The 19,510-nt window shown below is 43.4% G+C and overlaps 1 protein-coding gene across 3 annotated transcripts in view; it reads right to left on the bottom strand.

The window, feature by feature from the left end:
* Positions 1-19,510, bottom strand: part of RBM27 (RNA binding motif protein 27) — a 96,163-nt gene that overhangs the window by 67,749 nt on the left and 8,904 nt on the right. For all 3 annotated transcript variants that reach the window (XM_044280744.1, XM_044280745.1, XM_044280743.1), the window contains exons 3-11: positions 12,441-12,577; positions 11,302-11,390; positions 10,891-10,926; positions 9,487-9,659; positions 6,260-6,523; positions 5,001-5,225; positions 3,559-3,696; positions 1,778-1,927; positions 1,502-1,646 (exon numbers count right to left, since the gene is read on the bottom strand). In XM_044280744.1, the coding sequence (XP_044136679.1) occupies positions 1,502-1,646; positions 1,778-1,927; positions 3,559-3,696; positions 5,001-5,225; positions 6,260-6,523; positions 9,487-9,659; positions 10,891-10,926; positions 11,302-11,390; positions 12,441-12,577 (1,357 nt within the window). The remainder of the gene's footprint in view (positions 1-1,501; positions 1,647-1,777; positions 1,928-3,558; positions 3,697-5,000; positions 5,226-6,259; positions 6,524-9,486; positions 9,660-10,890; positions 10,927-11,301; positions 11,391-12,440; positions 12,578-19,510) is intronic.

Genomic DNA, 19,510 nt, shown 5'->3' on the forward strand with positions numbered 1-19,510 from the left:
TGTTTATCTTCAATAAAAATATTGATCCATTCTGTCACAAAGGGTTAACTGTTTGTCTAGCTGTGTGAAATGTCTATTTAAGGCTACTTTCAGACTAGTGTTTTTTGCGGATCAGTCATGGATCAGCAAAAATGCTTCCGTTACAATAATACAACTGCATGTATCCGTCATGAATGGATCTTGTTGTATTATGTCTTCTATAGCCGGGACGGATCAGTTTTCTATTGTGTCAGAGAAAACGGACCAGTCCCCATTGACTTACATTGTGTGTCAGGACGGATCCGTTTGGCTTCGCTTTGTCAGGGGGACAGTAAAGCGCTGCAGTCAGAGTTTTGGTGTCAGCCTCCAGAGCGATTGGTGAATGAACAGAGGCAAATTGATGCATTCTGATCGGATCCTTTTCCATTCAGAATGCATTAGGGCAAAACTGATCCGTTTTAGACCACTTGTGAGAGCCCTGAACGGATCTCGCAAATGGAAAGCCAAAACGCCAGTGTGAAAGTAGACTTACTTTCAAATTTGTGCTGGTCATCTGATAACCCTTATCACTAATTTACTAAAAGGTTAAACACTTCTTTAAAGAGGACCTTTCACTAGAATAAAAAATGTAAACTAAGCATAAAGACATGAAGAGCGGCGCCCAGGGATCTCCCTGCACGCCGCTCCGTTATCTTCATATGTTCGGCTCAATTGGGTGGAGCCTGCCAGCGTCTCCTTCTCCCAGGGGAGAGAGGGGGGAAGAGAGAGAGAAAGAGAAAGAGAAAGAGAAAGAGAAAAAGAAAAAAAAAAAGAGAAAGAGAGAGAAAGAGAGAGAAAAAAAAAAAAAAAGAGAAAGAGAAAGAGAGAGACCAGCTCTACAGCCTGGGAGAAGGAGACGCCGGCAGGCTCCACCCAGTTGAGCCGAACATATGAAGATACCGGAGCCTATACTGGGAGAACGGAGCGTCGCCCAGGGATAATAGTAAGTGCAGGGAGATCCCTGGACGCCGCTCTTCATGTCTTTATGCTTAGTTTACATTTTTTATTCTAGTGAAAGGTCCTCTTTAAAGAAGTGTTTGACCTTTTAGGAAATTAGTGATAAGGGTTATCAGATGACCAGCACAAATTTGAAACTAAGTCTACTTTCACACTGGCGTTTTGGCTTTCCATTTGCGAGATCCGTTCACGGCTCTCACATTTTTTATTCTACTAAAAGGTGCTCTTTAAGCCACATTCTTATTAGTAAGATCAGAACTGAGCTATATTAAAGGAGTCTGGTCTGCTCCTCAGATGACAGAAAATCCACAGACAGCTAGTAGAGCATCTAAGCTAAGTACACAAAAAAGGATTCCATATTCTTAATAAAGACCAATTGAAAAAAATATTTTAGCTAAAAAAAAGGACAATGCAATAATAATTAAAAATAAAAAATTGCCCCCAAAGGTGTACATAGCCTTTAAACGTGACAGCTTCCCTTCATCAATATAGCTGTAAAATACAAAACAAGCTTTAATGTCCTTACTTGTCTATCCAGGGTTTCTTTGCGAAAGGCCCATCATTGGTATTACCGAGTGCTCTTTTCCTGTCTGGCTCCACCACCACTCTGTTGAGGTTACTATTTACAGGCGTAGAAGCTGGTGGCTCCGTTTGTATGACAATATTAGCAGCTAGACAAAAGGACATACTTATCACTACATCATCCTGCTTAATGTCCAATAATGGCTAACATCCAGCAAAAATGTGATAAAAAGGCACAGTGCTAACTGCCTCACTCCAATACATGAGGCTGACCACCAACCTCTCGGTGCAGTATCCATGTCACAAGATGTCAGCCCAATTAAATTTGGCCTCTGTGTTGGCGCCCGTGTGAAAAACTGCCGGTATCCAGTTCTACCAGTGTTTGTAAGACTAGGTGCTTCAGGATTGTACCCGTCAGGCTCATACGTATCTAGAAAAAAAAAAAAAGAAAAATATAAAAAAATATATATATTTTTTTTTTTATAATAATAATAATACATTGTAAATTATCGTATATTGTATTGTATTATTAAAGACAGAAATTACAGTCGAGGTCTATAGAATATATTAGGGGAGGAATCCGGTCTAAATAAAAACCTTCCACACACCTTCAACAGCTGTAGGGTGAACCCTCTTTCAGCTGACAGCTATTCCATACACATTCCCCTTTATACGTTAGTTGGATGGTCAGGCCAAAACCATTGTGTTCCAACAACAATAATGGTGTCTTAAAGGGGTTTTCCAGTTATATTAAATTATAGACAGGGTATAACTATTAGATTGGTGGGGACCCTACCGCTGGAACTTGCACTGATCAAGAGAACAGGGGTCCCCATATCCAGCAGAGCACCCTCGAAATAAAGAGTGGCCGGTTATCTCCAGAACTCCCACAGAAATGAAGGGAGCGGCTGACTGCAAGCTTGATGAATGCTCTGTCCATTTCGGGGCAGCTCCAAGGGGTATGGGGGCCCCATTCTCATGATCAAGGGGGTTCCAGCAGAAGGACTCTTCACTGTTCTAATAGTTATCCCCTAACCTTTGATTAGGGAATAACTGAAAGAGTTGTGCAGCAATTTATATTTATCACATATCCTCAGGATAAGTCATAAATATCTGATCGGCGGGGGGTCTGACACCTGGCAACCCTGATGATGCTCTCTGAAGTGCAGTGTAATACAAGTACCCGTTCCATTCACTTGAATGGAGCAAGTACTTGTAATTACACAGGAGAAGACACGTAGTGTAAAGACCAGGATTCCGTGACCGCTTGGAGCACGGACTCCTCGTCAAACAGTTGATCGGCAGGGGTGCCATATTGCACTGTCGAGTGGCTATTCTGGAGAGGTAGCCATGCATGTGTGGCTCTCTCCATTCATTTCTACAGGACTTCAGAAATCAGACTAGCACACTGTTTGGACCAACATCTATGAACCACTGATGACTTATCCTATGGATACGTTGTAAAAAGGTCTATGATGAGTTGGCCGGGGTATGGAAACAGACCAGCCTCATGTGCAACACCATATCCCTCACTCCCATAAATGTGAATGGGAGCTACAGAAACAATGAAGCTCTGTGCGCTAGAGAACACAGATGGCCCCTTCATAAGTCAGGGATCCTGATTTCAGCCATGAATGTCTTGAGATGAGAACACAACTTTAAGTAAACGATTGGGTATCAATGCAGTTACTAAAATTCTAACAAACTCCTGTTTGGCTGTCTAATCAAAAAGATTGAGAATGACTGACTAAAAGTCTCAGATTTTTTTTTTATTTTAAGAGGAAAATAAAATTTGTAACTAGATATCCTTGTTGCCTGGATTTACGATGGCGGTGGAAAAGCCCCCCAATAGTCATTTTCATCAGGGTGCTTGAGCTAGGGGTACCTTCCTCTAAACCAGGAGGAAGATCATTTGACCATATCTTTGCTCACTGAAGGCCAAGGTCATTGCTGCTATGGGCAAATGTCGAGACCTATTCTAAAGAGCTAACCGACAAAATACCAGGAGAGAAGTGCAGATATTCTGATGACAAAGAAGGGTAGTGAGAAAGTGATGCTTACGTTCTGAAACAGAGTAGAGCAGATTCTGAGGAGGTAATGGAGGAGGTAGTCTTCCCCCTACTGGCGCAAGACTGGGCACAGTACTTGTCCCTGGCTGTTCACGGTTATTTACAAAGCCTGAATGCGTTAATGGAAGTCCTGCATGTTTGGAAGCAAAATAAATTTATATATCAGGGTAAACCTTCCCCAGAACCAACAAAGTACATACAACGGTCAAAAATCAGTGGTAGCTGTATCTAAACTGGTGCCAAGGAAAAGTGGAGTAGTTGTCCAAGGCAGCCAATCAGATTTCACCACTCAATCGTGAAAGCTCCATTGAAAAATGAAAGCAGACAACTAATTGATTGCCTTTTTTCCTCTGCACCAGTCTAAATACGTCGACCCTTCTACGTCCTGAGCCACGTTTTGCTTCTTATTACTCACGTCCCAATGTCTACCCTTTTCTGGTTGGAGGCCAAATTCCAAGGGCCAAAAATAAAACTGAAAATAGTATTACCAACTGAACTACTGTATTTATGGCATATTGAACATACAGTATATACCATAAATTTCTATTTACATTTCAAGTACTCTCATCTAATAGGAGAATACACGGAAGATACATATGAGCATTCACAAGACAGACATACATGTCTTTTACCAAATGGTTGAGGGCCGCACAGAATGGTATCGGGGGCCGCATGTGGCCCCCGGGCAGCAGGTTGTGCACCCCTGCTATACAGTGTGTAAATAATCAGAATTTTTTTACTATGTTCAGCTGAAAAACAACAAGGCATCCAACTACGATGACTCCGCATAATGGCCATACATGAGACAGCGCTCTCACGTGAATATGTGCACATGGATTGGCTAAGTTACCAAGTTTACTTCAAACGAGAGGGAGAAAATCCACTGTCAGTCATGTCAGGCAATGGTTTTTGTACTGTGAAAAAGGATCAACATACTGAAATTTAATACGTTCAATCATTCCCACTTCCTGCACCCTAACAGTAGAAATGAGGGGCTCAGTCGACTTATCTAATGAATTTGGCCTTGTTTACACGGTTGTATCACTAAAGTGGTTGTGCCAAGTTTAGAAGTTATCCACTAGCCACAGGACATAACTAATTAATTGCAGGAAGGGGGTCCGACTCCTAGGTCCCCCACTAATCCGAAGAACGGTGCTGCTCCATTTGTTCTCTATGGGACCACTGGAGAAGGCAGAGTACGGCACTTGGCTATTTCCAGGAACGTGGGGGTTCCCAGCGGGCAGATCCCCAGTCATTGGTTAGTTAACCCCTGTCCTGTGGGTAGAGGATACCTTGGCACAACCCCTTCAATCATCAACCTCATATCCCAATTACAACTTTCAGGTGTATTACAGAAGGAGACCTGTCCTGTGGACTCTGATAAGTCGTGTCAGAACACTAAAAAGAGAGATGATCCAGACATTGGATACTTACTTGGACCAGGATGGACAGCAGGAGGAGGCTGGGTCATCGGTCGTGGAACTGGCATTCTCATATTGTGAGCTGGGGTAGGCATGGGAGGCATGAGAATACCAGGTGGTGGAAGTCCGGGTGGAGGAGGGAAAGGAATCATGCTGGGCAATGAGACCTCATCAACTATCAAAGGGTCATTTCCATGATCAAATTGGCAGAGGTCACCAAGAACACAATAGCCTCGTTCTGAAAGAAATAAAAATAATAAAATTGCCATTAAAAATATCTGTTATTTTAGGACTCAAATATAGTAATTGACTGATTAAGGGCATCCTCTAAAAAATAATTTTTGGAGCGTGGGACATGTAACAATACATTTCTGCTACGGCTACTTTCACACTAGTGTTTTTGTTTTCTGGTATTGAGTTCCGTCACAGGAAAACCGGAAAGAAAAAAAAAAAAAAAAAAAAAATATATCAGTTTTATCCTAATGCATTCTGCATTCCGTTCAGGATGCACGAGTTCAGTCCCTCTTACGTTTTTTTTGGACGGAGAAAATACCGCAGCATGCTGCAGTTTTCTCTCCGGCCAAAAATACTGAACACTTGAAGTGTATTAGTGCCGAATCCGGCATTAAGTGTTCCGGCAAAACTGATCCGGGTTTCTGGTCTGTGCAGACCTTTAAAAATGCAAAAAATAAAATAAAATAAAGTTAATACCGGATCCTTTTTTCCGGATGACATCGGATCCGGCATCCGGATACGTCTGACAAATGCCATCAGTTTGCGTCCGGATTGCCAGATCCGGCAGACGGTTCCTCTGCCGCAAGTATGAAAGTACCCTAAATCAATCACTTGCAGCAGCGAAATAGTTTTTCATCTATTGCAAATGAGAGCTATTTTCCTCCAATACTTTTGACGGGCTGCTTGTGTAAAGCATGCCCAGTGTTAGTGTCTTCTCTAGAGTGCTGCCAGTCATTGCATCTGTAGTGCGGAAGGGGCTGCAAATGACAACAGCAAGAAACAACACAGTCTGTTAGCTCCCTGTAAAGCCTTGTAGTGACCATGTGCTTAAGATACATACACTTCTATCCATGTCACCCCACCTGACCTAATGCCACCTTGTTAAGTGCTAGGTGGCATTATCACAATTTGCGAATATACGAGCATGGGTTGCAAATAAGAATTTTTTTTTGTTTTATTTCTGTATGTCAAAGGTGTGAAAAGGGGTTACTAAAGAGAAAAAAAAAAAAAAAAAAAAAGTCTAAAACCATTTCTTACCATCGTAATCTCTGCAGCGTCGTTTGGGGGGTGGGTTTCTAGTAAAAGAATTGGGAGGGTTGTGGTTGTTATAGTAATTAGACCAGATCTCTGTTGTGCTCTCGGGGTGGTGAGCAGGTGCGATGACAGTCACAGTGCTGGGTATAGCCTGCCCACCAGAGGAATACTGCGGCTCGTTGGAGATGCTTGCAGGCTGTGAAGCTGGAGCGTAGGTGGACTCCAGATTGCTTCTTTCAGACTCAAATTTCGACCTCTCCCGGTGATCTAGGGAAAGGATTTGTCTGGAGGTTATTTTCTGCCGTTAAATAGAGTTACACATACAGAACACAAATTACTGTTGCGCCATAATGCAAGATTTAACAACCAAGCTGCAATCTATGGAGGACATGTGCAAATCACAAGCACTGCATGTACATACCGCAACAGCTTCAGGCTGTCATGTCCTCTAGAACCTGACTGTACCCGCCGCTGCAGTGTACTGGTACCGGTACTTTCAGCATCCGATATGCTATCCAGGCCGTGCACTGGTTGACTGCCTGCTGCATGTCCCCCCAGTTCTGGAACCGGTGGCAAGGCAACTACAGCGCCAGGCAACAGTGGTTGCCCTTTCTAAAGCATGTCACAAAATCCTCTTTAATGGGGGTCTATAAATGAATGGAGTGTGTGTGTCTCCTACATATAGTCCACTGGGAACTCAGTGGCATTTTGTACAATTTCCTTTCACAATCCCCTCCACATTGTAGAATGCATTCAGCAGCAATCTCAGGAACAAAGGTCCAGCAAAAAGATGTACAAAAAGGGATTTTTGGCCTGATTTTTCAGTATCACTATGCCCCCCCCCCCACCCCCCTGTGATCATGGCCCAATTCAGCAGACATTACCCATATGATTTTAAACTCCCTTCTAAAAAATAAGTGGCGTGCCCTGTCCAAACTAGTCACAAACCACAAACTGCCTTTTCTAACAGGAACGTATTTGAGCACATAATGCTGGAATGATATTGCTTTATATAGCACTTTTTACCCCCGCACTCCCAGCAAGCGTTCCCTATATAAAAACAGCCAGCTGGCATCAGGAGAAAGGTGCGGAACGAAGATTACTACATTACAGCAAGTGTCCAGTAAAATAAAATTTATCTATAGAAAATATATAATACATTACTTGTCCACGCAATCACTTGGGTAACTTGATTCATTTGCACGCAAGACCACTCAATGCTGCTGTACCAGTGGTCCATTGGTGCCAAACTGGCCCCTGCATCAGTGGCACATAGGAGTGAAGTGTTATGTCTTCTAATACAGGCAGCACACGAAAATCTCTGAACAATATCTCACACCTATGAAAATGCTCACATTTGCAGCAATACACTAGTGAATAATTAGACAAACTAGGTTATATTTGGCCAAACTCCCCAAGCTGAGGCTTCATCTAAAGGGGACTTAATTGCTATAAAAGCAAAAGTACTTCTTCATACTAAATGGCAACAGTAACAAATACAGGCTATGGGAAAGGGAACAAGAAACACTTGGTGGGGAGGGGGTTATCAAAAAGTCGAGACCAGTGGGTGAGCCAAATTTGTCTTCTTTTACGGCACTTTTCTGGTGCAAAAGACTGAAGCGTGGAACTGCAGTAGATTTTAGACCTGGGCAGGACTGCTGGGGGATTGCACCTAAATTTATGAGGGCGCCTGTGCATCATAAATTAGGCGCATCTTCCGGGTGCACAGAGGATAATGTGTGATAAATCCCCCCAATTGTGTAGCCTACCGGAACAGCATTTCCAAATAAATGAAAGAGAAATCAAGTAAATTTAAGTCAGTGTGTCATGGTTGTGACTTCCTCCAGTATATCTGCGACAGTCTTCAGTGCTGTATAAGAAACATCAGACCCCTGATGGACCACATTAAAGACAGTGGGTCTGTCGGTGACTGCTTGGGTCTGACGCAGCACAGCTTCTAGCTGGGTCTCTTGTATAATTGCTTTGTTAGTATTTAGAAGTACAAAATACCTATGTTTCTTACAATGTACACAAAACCTCATTTCCATGCCGCTTATGCTAAAAGGGGATGTTTATAGGACAAATTGTCACAATTATGCAGACTAGTCAAAACTGTCCAACTTTCCTAAGGCCTCATGCACACGACCATGGTTTGGGTCCACATCCAAATCAGATGCGCACGTTCGTTCCACAGCCCTGCAAAAAATAGAACACGCCTGAACCTTGTCCGTTTTACTGACTAGGTTAGGACAGCTCTATTGAGGGCACTTTGCGAAATGCACACAGCCAGCACCCATGTTTATCGTATTCATCCCCTAGATACTGAAAACTTACTGTAGCATGCCATAAACTACATATTTTCCCTCTATCTTTATGTCCTACAGTTCCCCTCCAACCAATTCTCTGTATTCACTGGGCCCCTTGGGTCTCCTCAATGTTCTCTGTACTCTCGTGTGTGCCAAGGAAAGCCGAGGGGATGCAGCAACTGGGCAAGCAGCAAAATCATGTCACACAGCACTGAGGAACACTATAGTAAAACAGCAGCTGGATAGTGGCCATGCTTGTCCTGATTTTGCCTAGTTAGATTTGCTCATCTATATTATTTTCAAAAAAAGAAGGCAAAATGAGCCATGACTGATATTATGGGAGTACCCTTTACACCAAGTCACCTCTGGAAACACCTACCTCCTTAGGCAGTGATGGCTAATCTCCAACACTCCAGCTGTGGTAAAACTACCATTCCCAAAATGTACACTTGCATGGCTGTTCTCAGAACTCCATGGAAATGAATGGAGCATGCTGGGAGTCGTAGTTTCACCACATCTCAAGGGGAAATTTCCACCTGGGACATTTATGGCGTAGTCACAGGATATACCATAAATGTCCAATAGGTACAGGTACCACTTCTGGAACCCGTGCCCACCTCCGGGTCTGTGGTTCTCCATTCAATTCATTAGCCGAGTCAGTGTGCTTTTATTTTCTCAAGTGCCATTGCAGTGAATGGATATAGCAGAGCATGCACAGCCACCCCACTGTTCTCAGCTGGACGAAGACAGGAGAGGTTCCCGGGGGTGAGACATAACAGACCACTTATGGCATAGGGAACATCTCCTTTACAGTAAACTGGAGTAAATATGTCTATTTTAGGAGTTGATTCTCACATTTCATTAAAATGAAAAAAGTAATTATGAAGCAGCAGGTTTTTTAGTGCCTCTGAATATTGTCATTACCTCTACTCCTGGTAGACTCCTGGTCCCTGCTTCTTCCTCTGCTGCGGCTCCTACTCCGATTTGTAGACCTGCTTTTGAGAGGACTTTTACTTCTTGCCCTTCTCCAGTCATACTTGTCTCTATGTCTCTCATAGTCCCTCCATTTGCCATCTTCTCTCTTTTTCTCTCTTGTCCTACAAGCACCAAACAAGAATATATACACATAAATAAGCTATGACGTGAGCATCTGCTTACACTGCTGCTGAAAAACAGATTCAGGCTACTTTCACACTAGTGTTTTGCTGGATCCATCATGGATCAGCAAAACATTTCTGTTACTGATAATACAACCATCTGCATCCGTTATGAACGGATTTAACATTGCCAAGACGGATCCGTTGAACTCCATTGAAAGTCAACGAGGGACGGATCAGTTTTCTATTGTGGCATATTGTTGCAGAGAAAACGGATCCGTCCCCATTGACTTGCATTTGGGGTCATGCCGGATTAGTCTTGCTTCACATCTCAGGACGGAAAGCAAACTACAACATGTTGCGGTTTGCTCTCCAGTATGTGAATGCAACTAAACGGAATGCAATGCATTTTGGAGCATTCCGTTCAGTTTTGTCCACTTTGACAATGAATGGGGACAAAACGGAAGCGTTTTTTTTTCCAGTATTGAGACCCTATGACGGATCTGAATACCAGAAAGCTAAAACGCTAGTGTGAAAGTAGCCTTAGCATTTCATGTGGACTATAGCATGCGTATCTAACATGAGCTTTATTTTTATTACTTCTTGTGGAGTGTGTCTAATCGGTGTGAGGAGTCTTGCAGGCCAGGCAACAAGTTCTGAGCTTATTTGCATACCTTTTACCCTTTATTTTTATAATTAATGGGGTCATCCGAGTCTAAAAAATGTCCCCCATATGCCTGGGCGCCTCACACTAAATCTACTTACTTGGCTCCATGCGCCACTCCCGGTCCCCGCACCGCTTCTCCCCACGTGCAGATGAAAACATCCTGCCCAACACGGGATGTTTTCATACGCGCAAAGGGAGAAGCAGCAGTGGTGGTGTGGAGACCGGGAGCACTAAGTAGATTGTGGTCATTCATATGGGGGCATTTTTTATAGTCTAATAACCCTTTTCATTTTGTGGGAAAGATGTGATTAGCTAGAGCATTTATCCAACTTTAACAAAATGTCCATCTATGTGAAGTTGGATGACGATGCTTGAGTGTAAAGGCTTCTGCTATCATACTATATGGGTTTTGGAGTTTGCTCACTAGAGGCTGGCCATCTTCTAAATAATCACTACAGAAGAGTAGGCAAAGGGGAGTCAGGCATCAATGTGATAGGTTATCAATGGTAGAGTAATAAACGCTAAAGGCAGCATAGTAAACATGAGATGATTTTTAGTAGTCACCTGACAATCCGCTCCTCCTTACTTTCATTGGCAGGCCTATGAAATAAGAACAAAAATTAACTATATAAAAACCTTTTATCGTTATTGTTTGGGCAAGACAAAACAGAGCAGCCACGGATAATAACTTCTAGCTTCCACAATAATGAAAAATCTGAACATAGGATGGTTTACAGAACACAAGTGAAGAAGGAAAGACTTTCAAAAATGTTGTCAGTTGCTCCTCAGCAACAGACTGACAACTGATAATTTTTGAGGACATCGCTAATCTCTGAAACATTGGGGACACAAACCCTATTGGTGACCTATTTGCCGTTACTACTGCATAGAATTTTATCTTGTCTTTTTTTCGGGCGACCCCAATCCCAATAATAAATCTTCCTGTGACTAAGCAGAGCAGACAGACAGTCTCACCTTCTCTCAGTAGAAGCCGATCGATTGCTCGGAGGACTTGGGAGCTTCTTTCTCCTCACTTCTCGCTCTTCGTCATAGCTCTCCTGAAGCTGGAGGATTTCGGATAAAGAAATGTTAACATTGGATGGCAAATTTCAACAAGAATCAATATCAAAATTGGTTCCACCAACATTTCCTATGCACAAAGCAGCTTTTAAATGGGGTCATGATGAGCTACAGATCAGTCTCAAGATGAGAACGTATAGACAGTAGTTTGAAAATTTACTTTAATTCCGAAATAATTTTTTACACGGAGGTCTACGACAGACTACAAATACATTAAAAGTCAGCAATGCTAGAACACCGCTTGGTGCATGTGGTACTAATAGAACAGTTCTTCACCATGAACCAAACTAATTAGTAGAAGTCTTCATTTAGGCTGGTCACCAAAGGGTGCCACAGCGCAGGCAGAATGTGCTGAAACAACCCACATCTTTCATTGTTTTGTAGACAAGTAAACCTCTAGAGAACTGCTGGTAGACAAGTCGGTAGAAGCAGCCTATACTTGGGACCCTGAGGGAAAACAGCTAGTTAAAAGACCGTACTACATAGTGAAACCAAGCAGAATTTACTGAAAGGGGTACAAAGCAGCATAACAAGTTTTAGACAATTTGTTTTCATGTTATAGAAGTGCTGTATAGCAGGGGGTATCATCTATGAACCTGCACGGATAGACGATAAGGTGCAAGTCAATTACATGGGTGTCCATTAATATGAATGGTCAGCATACAATACTGCACCTCAGAGCTGCAAAAACAGGACCAGCATACATACAAGAGGGATTCCCACCTATATTTATGGAATATATACAGGATATACCACAGTTTTAAAGGCTCTGCTCAAATCTGGGTCATGGATTCCATTCATCAGGTAGTGCCTTACAGGAAACCATTGACTTACAATGCGGTATCTGATGAGAAGTAAGGTGAATAACATTCACTTGGTTAGCAGGAGGTGGTCCATAAGTCAGACAACCTGGCTGCCTTCTTCCACCTGTCCATGGAGTATCTGGTACTGCAGCTCCAGTGGACAGGATGCAACATGTGGACATGAGGACCAGCTCTCTGGGGCAAAGGGCATTTACACACAAATATACAAACCTGCTCTGTTCCAGAGACGGATACATGGCACTTTTCAGCTATCTCCACCTTTTCTTCATCTTTTACAGTTTCTTCCGGAGGGAGATAGCTCTTTGTGTGCAAACTTTCAAATAGTTTATCCACAAAGTCATTTGTTTCTGAGAAGAGAAGAAAAGGAGATGTAAATGGTATCTGTAAAGAACACAAAACTAGACATGCACGGGGCTTAGCTTTTTATTTATTTATTTATTTTTATTTTATTTTCACACATCCACTGACAAAGTTACGTGTATCCAAAGGGATCGGCACTGCTCCTTGGCGGTGCACGTGTCAGCGGGCAGGAATCCCAATAGACAATATGTGAAGGAAAGACCGGCACTCGCACTGTAGATATAGTCAATGCATTCAATATAGCTACAGTGCAAGTGCCGGTCTTTCCGTCACATCGCCACTGACAAAGTCTTACAAGAAAACAAATATATTAGTTAGAACCCATCAGGATACAGTGCGGAGGTCACGTGCCTGGTCATTTCCTGGCACACATGTCCTGTGAATCTGTAGCTCAGGCCAACTTCCTGGATCAAGGAGATTTATCATCCTGATGGGAAGATTACAGACCTTCCTGAGGGTCTATCAGTAATACAGTCAGAGGTCGCAATAACGCCTGTACAAGTGTCAGACGCTTGTTCAGGCTGCTTTACTCTCTGGAAAAAGTCTAAGGCGTACCAATACACCTTAGACTTTTCCCGATACATTCAGCAGCACAGGGTGCCTGAAATAACCAATAGCAAAGCTCCACACAGTGAGGAGCTTTGCTATTGGTTAGTTTGAACGGGCGCCAGAGCGATACAGCACCGTGCAGCAGAGGAAGCAAGCGGGAGCTGAAAGGAGGGGGGGCCGGCTCCCGAGTCCTGATGTATGAGGAGAGCAGGGGCAGCTCTGCACCGGCAAACATGGCGTGGAGCTGTAGAGGAATGGAGGGCTGGACCACTGCAGGGGTGCCCGGACATCCAGTCTGACCTGCACCACAAGGTGACAGTGCAGCAATGTATCCATATGTGCAATGTATGTAGTGCAGTGTGTAGTAAATGCACAGCAGGCTATTATAACCAAGTAATAAACTACAGGGAAGATCCGCCATATTGGACTGGACTTTAACACTTCACCATATTTACTTCATGTTATTTAGACCATAATGGTTTTCCTGCATACCCACCGGTTCACACCACCACTATTTATTTCTGTTGTTCTGCTCCGTTAGACGAGCAGAACAATGAAAATAATGGAAGTGTTGGATTTTTGTCATATGGTTTAACGTGTACAAAAAAAAATAATAATAATATGTTAATGGACGCCTCAGACAGATGCCATACTGTGGTATCCATCACCATAGAGTTCCATTGTGGCCACACCAGAAACAACAAAAAAAATATAAAATCATGGGCATCACCATGACCAAAAACGGCTGTACTATTAAAAAAAAAAAATCCAATACGGCGAATGGCTTAATGGAAAAAAAAAAAAAAAGGGTCAAAATTGCCAATCGGCAATTTTTTCATCACTTCTCTTACCCAAAAAAAATGTGATCAAAATGTCACACACACTCCAAAACGGTATCAAAAACTACAGATTGTCCTGCAAAAAATTGAGCCCCCACACATCTCAGTAGATATAACTATAAAAATAATGTGCTGACAGGAGCACTTTAAAGTTAAGTAGAGATAAAAACACTTTAGCAACTGAAATATGGTATGCATAAGATAGGAATAAATTTTGTATTCAAAAGGAATACAGTAAGTGAAAGTAAGAGGTAAGTACAGTAGCAATGGAATTATAGTTGGTGTAAGATAGGAATAAATTCAGTAAGTAAGGCAAAGTAGAGGTTGCAATTAGGGATCGACCGATTATCGGTTTTACCAATATTATTGGCCGATATTGAGGATTTTAACTGTTATCGGTATCGGCATTTATTTTGCCGATATTCCGATAGCTTATGGGGAACACAGATCGCGCTGCTAGCAGCGCTCTCCGTGTTCCCTCTGCAGCACAGGGGAGAAGGAAGCAGTGTCTCCTCCCCCTGCTGCTGCTGCTGCCGCTAATGGGAGGACAGGGAACAAGAGGAGGGGAGGAGCTATGGCCACTGCACCACTAATGAAGATAAGTCTCTCATTTATTCATTCATATACAGGAGGCGGGAGCTGGCTGCAGAATCACATAGCCGACTCCCGACCTCTATGAGCAGTAGCTGCGATCTACGGTAGTTAACCCCTCAGGTGCCGCGGATCGTAGCTACCACTCATGGAGGTCGGGAGCCGGCTATGTGATTCTGCAGCCAGCTCCCGCCTCCTGTATATGAATGAATGAGATTTATTTTCATTGGTGGCGCAGCGCGCCCGCGGCCCCCCACCCCAGTATTAACATTGGTGGCGCAGTGCGCCCACGGCCCCCCACCCCAGTATTAACTAACATTGGTGACGCAGTGCGCCTCCCCAAGCTCCCCCCCCCCCCGCAGTATTAATCCCCATCTCCTCCGATCGGAGTCCCAGCAATGTAAGCCTGGGGCTCCGATCGGTTACCATGGCAGCCAGGACGCTACAGAAGCCCTGGCTGCTATAGTAAGCGCCATGCTGCTCTGAACCTATATTAGACAGGAATACGTTATGTATGAGGGGAATAATTTAAGGGGAACCTGTCTAATATAGGTTCAGAGCTGAACCCGGACATATCCCCTTCTTCACCCAGGCAGCCCCTCTTAGTGGAGCATCAGAGTATTTCATGCTCCAATGCTCCTCCTTGGATTGTATAGCTGAGGGCAAGGGATTTGTTGTTTACATTTTTACACTGCTAGGCAGAGACTTCTGCCTAGCAGTGATCCCTATAACGTCACCGGCACTAATAGTTGGGCTTTAGCACTGCCCTAGGCTGTTTAATAAACAGTGTAAAAATGTGAACAAAAAATAAATAAATCCCTTGCCCTGAGCTATAACATTTCCATGCAGAGACCCGGTACGGCACCGGATCTGCTGAAAAAGCAGTTTCTCTGCGCGATTAAGTGCAAGGCAAGGGAGAGCATCAACTCATTAAATGTTCCGATGCTCCACTCAAAAGGGCTGCCTGGGTGAAGAAGGGGATATGTCCGGGTTCAGCTCTGAACCTATCGCCATAAGAACACAGTGAAATCTGCAGGCAGCTCGTTATAGAGTAGGAGGAGACTTGTAGAGCTTATGCACATGAACGCATTTTCTTTCCGTGTCTGTTCAGGTTTTTTTGCGGACCATATGTGAAACCATACATTTAAAATGTATTATTTTAAGCATCCGTTATGCACATTTTACATCCGTATCAGCCTTAATGGATGCTTCAAACATAGGATCCATTTTTTTTTTTTTTGTTCTTTACTGTTCTGATCCATCAATAGTATGGAAAACTGAACTGTGATGTGAACCTGGCCATATTTGCCCATAGCAGCCAATCAGATTCCACCTTTCAGAGCTCATATGGAAAATTTATGGTGGAATCCAATTGGTTGCTATGTGCAACTAAGTCAGTTTTCCGTTACACCAGTTTTGATAAATCTCCCCTATAGTTTTGAATTAAAGTCTTACTCTTTCCACGTTATGTGTGGATAGTTTTTTATTCATTGTACTGCATTTTGATCTAGATTAGCAGTGCAGCATGTACCTTCAGCCAAAATGTTCTTCTCCGAGACAGAGAAACCTGTTTAATATTGCCATGCAAGGTACAAAAATTATATTAAAAAAAATAAATAAACTGCCATCACGTCAACGATGCATGCCAGCCATTTAGATGGCCTAACCAGTGATTTGTGCAGGTGTGGCATGGGACGGCTGCCACCATTGTAGACAGCATGTCACACTTCTGGTTCAGCGAGGATCAGAAAAAAAGAAACAGAGCCCCGAAAGCAGATGAATTTTTTTAAAGGGAATTGGTCACCTGGTTTTAGCATATTATATACTGCCATATACAATAAAATACCTTATTTCTTGCTGTAGTCTTCATTTTTTGTTTCATGAGCGATAAAATCCACTTTTTATGTTATGCAAATGAGTGACCAAGGTGCCCAGAGGGGCGTTATTATCCTTCTCTGGAGCTCAAGAACTCCCCCATACAGTGCTCAGCCCACCTTCCTTTAGAGACCAAGCACGCCTCCTCCTGCCGAAGTTACTGCCAACACCCGAACCCTTTGCCGCCGCTATATGAAATCTCACGCAGGCGCAGTACCGAAGACTGCCTGCGCGATGTAGAAGCTCCTGAGGGCAACAGCTTCAAATGTGTCACTGGGCATGCAGTCCGCGGTACTGCGCCAGCGTGAGATTTCACATAGCGGAGGGGGGCGGCGGCAAAGAGTATGGGTGTGGGCAGTAACTTAGGCTGGAAGAGGCGTGCTTGGCCTCTAAAGGAAGGCGGCCTGGGCACTGTACAGGGGAGTTCTTGGGCTCCAGAGAAGGATAATAACTCCCATCTAGGCACCTTGGACACTCATTTGCATAAAATAAAAAGATTTTAATCGCTAATGAATTTGGATTTTATCGCTAATGAAACCATGGGGGGGAAAAAAAAAAATGAAGACTACAGCAAGAAATAAGGTATTTTATTGTACATGACAGTAGTAACACTTTAATATGCTCAAACCAGGTGACAGATTCCCTTTAATCTATGCATCCTTTCTGACATTATCAAAAGGAGTACCCCTTTAAACCCAATACCGTGCATTGCTCATCTATTCTGAGCCATCTGGAGCCTCCGACTCCTAGCCAGTTTGACACTGGAGACCAGCAGTTACAGGAAAACTTACTATGATCTGCTCTGTATTCACACCGTTAAGGCTGAGTTCACACGGGCATTGTGGGTGACATGCTCAATTTTTCCCTGCGATTGCAAACGTTTTAATGCGTTCTCACGCGCGTGAGAAATCGGCACGTTTGGTACCCAGACCCGAACTTCTTCACAGAAGTTTGGGTTAGGTGTTCTGTAGATTTTATTATTTTCTCTCATTTCATTGTTATTAGGGAAAATAATAGCATTCTTAAAACAGAATGCTTAGTAAAATAGGGCTGGAGGGGTTAAATAAAAAATAATTTAACTCACCTTAATCCACTTGTTTGCGCAGCCTGGCTTCTCTTCTTTGCAGAAAAGGACCTGTGGTAACGTCACTGCGCTCATCACATGGTCTGTCACATGATCCATCACGTGATGAGCACAGTGACGTCACCACATGTCCTTTTCCTCCTGGACAGCAAAGAAGAAACAGAAGAGAAGCTGGGCTGCGTAAACAAGTGGATTAGGTGAGTACATTTTTATTTATTTATTTTTTTAACCCCTCCAGCCCTATTTTACTAAGCATTCTGTATTAAGAATGCTATTATTTTCCCTTATAACCCCTTATAACCATGTTATAAGGGAAAATAATAGTGATAGGGTCCCCATCCTGATCATCTCCTAGCAACCATTCACTTCTATGGGGCCTGCGATGCGTGGAAAACGGACAATATAGAGCATGCTGCGATTTTCACGCAACACACAAGTGATGAGTGAAAATCACCGCTCATACAGCCCCATTGAAATAAATAGGGCCCGGATTCAGTGCGGGTGCAATGCGTTCACCTCACGCATTGCACCCACGTGGAAATCTCACCGGTGTGAAAGAGGCCTAATCCTCCATCATTCAAACCTACTAAAACTGAGCTACCATTCCAACAGTGCAAAGTTAGGGCAGACGATGCTGGAATAAGCGTCAGGTCACAAGCGCCTCCATCAGCAGCCATCTTATGTCTATGTGTATGCCACAGAACACTTGCAGAAAACGGTAGAGGGGCTTATGAAGTACACTACTCACAGAATGTTAGGGATATTTGGCTTTCATGTGAAATTTATGGAAAAATGTAAGAAGTCCATGCTACAGTCATATTATATCATGAAAGTAGGGCATTTAAGTAGAGGCATACAATGGTGATCTCCTCATCAAACTATTTATTGTAACAAAAGCCTACAGTTGTAGGTATACCCAACAAAAACGTCTCAAAAACTTGTCATGTGGCCTTCAGCATCCATAACAGCTTGACAACGACGTTTGATCCTGTTCACAAGTTGACTTATTGTCAAGGGCGGCCCTCAGGTCATTCAACTTCTGGGGTACCAAGTTACGAGCCTCTGTGTGGCATTCATCATCCGGTTCCACAGGGCATTGTTCAATGAAGTGGTCATCAGTGTGGGATGTGACCAAAGGATGTCCACTTTTGTGCCTTTCCGTCTCTATCAACCTACTGATGGCACTGACACTAAGCTCAGTGGCCACTTCCGTCTGAGAACATCCTGCTTGAAGCCTTGTAATGGCGAGGTACTGTGACCCTGGGTTCACACCTGAGCGTTTTACAGCGCGTTCAAACGCGCTGTAAAACGCTTAAGACATGAAAACCAATGCTTCCCTATGGGAAGGGTTCACACCTGGGCGTTTTACAGCGCGTACGAACGCGCTGTAAAACGCCCGACGCTCAAACAAGTACTTGAGCTTCTTTGGGGCGTTTTACAGCGCGTTTGTGGCCATAGGACACTGCAGTCAATGACACAAACGCGCGTCAAACGCGCGTTTACTATTACAAAAAACGCGCATAAAAACGCGCGACAAAAACGCGCGTTTGAGGAACGCTCAGGTGTGAACCCAGGGTGAATGAATTGTTAGGTGTTGTCTTGGTCTCATGATGTCAAAATCAGCATGATGAGGAGGATTGTTTAAATACCAATTCTAATTGAACCAAAAATTGTATTGGACGATTCATGGATCAAACACCTGTTGTGAATTTTGCCGTCAAGCTCCTTGTTAGGGCTGTTTCACACGAGCAGATTCCGTGCGTGACATCCGTGCTTCTGCTGTCCGCATCGGGTCTTGGCTGTCATTCACGCAGCGGATGTCACGCACGGCATCCGTTCGTGTGAAACAGTGCTTAAAGAACAGCAAGTTGTGCAAAAAGTTCTGAAACATCTAACAGTTGGACATGTGCATTCAAAGTTTAGAGAAAGTAACATTAAGTTCAGTTATAGTGCATTTAGGTTCATACTGAAATTTGACATAT

The sequence above is a fragment of the Bufo gargarizans genome, chromosome 2 (assembly GCF_014858855.1).
Source record: "Bufo gargarizans isolate SCDJY-AF-19 chromosome 2, ASM1485885v1, whole genome shotgun sequence".
In the NCBI taxonomy this organism is placed as follows: domain Eukaryota; kingdom Metazoa; phylum Chordata; class Amphibia; order Anura; family Bufonidae; genus Bufo; species Bufo gargarizans.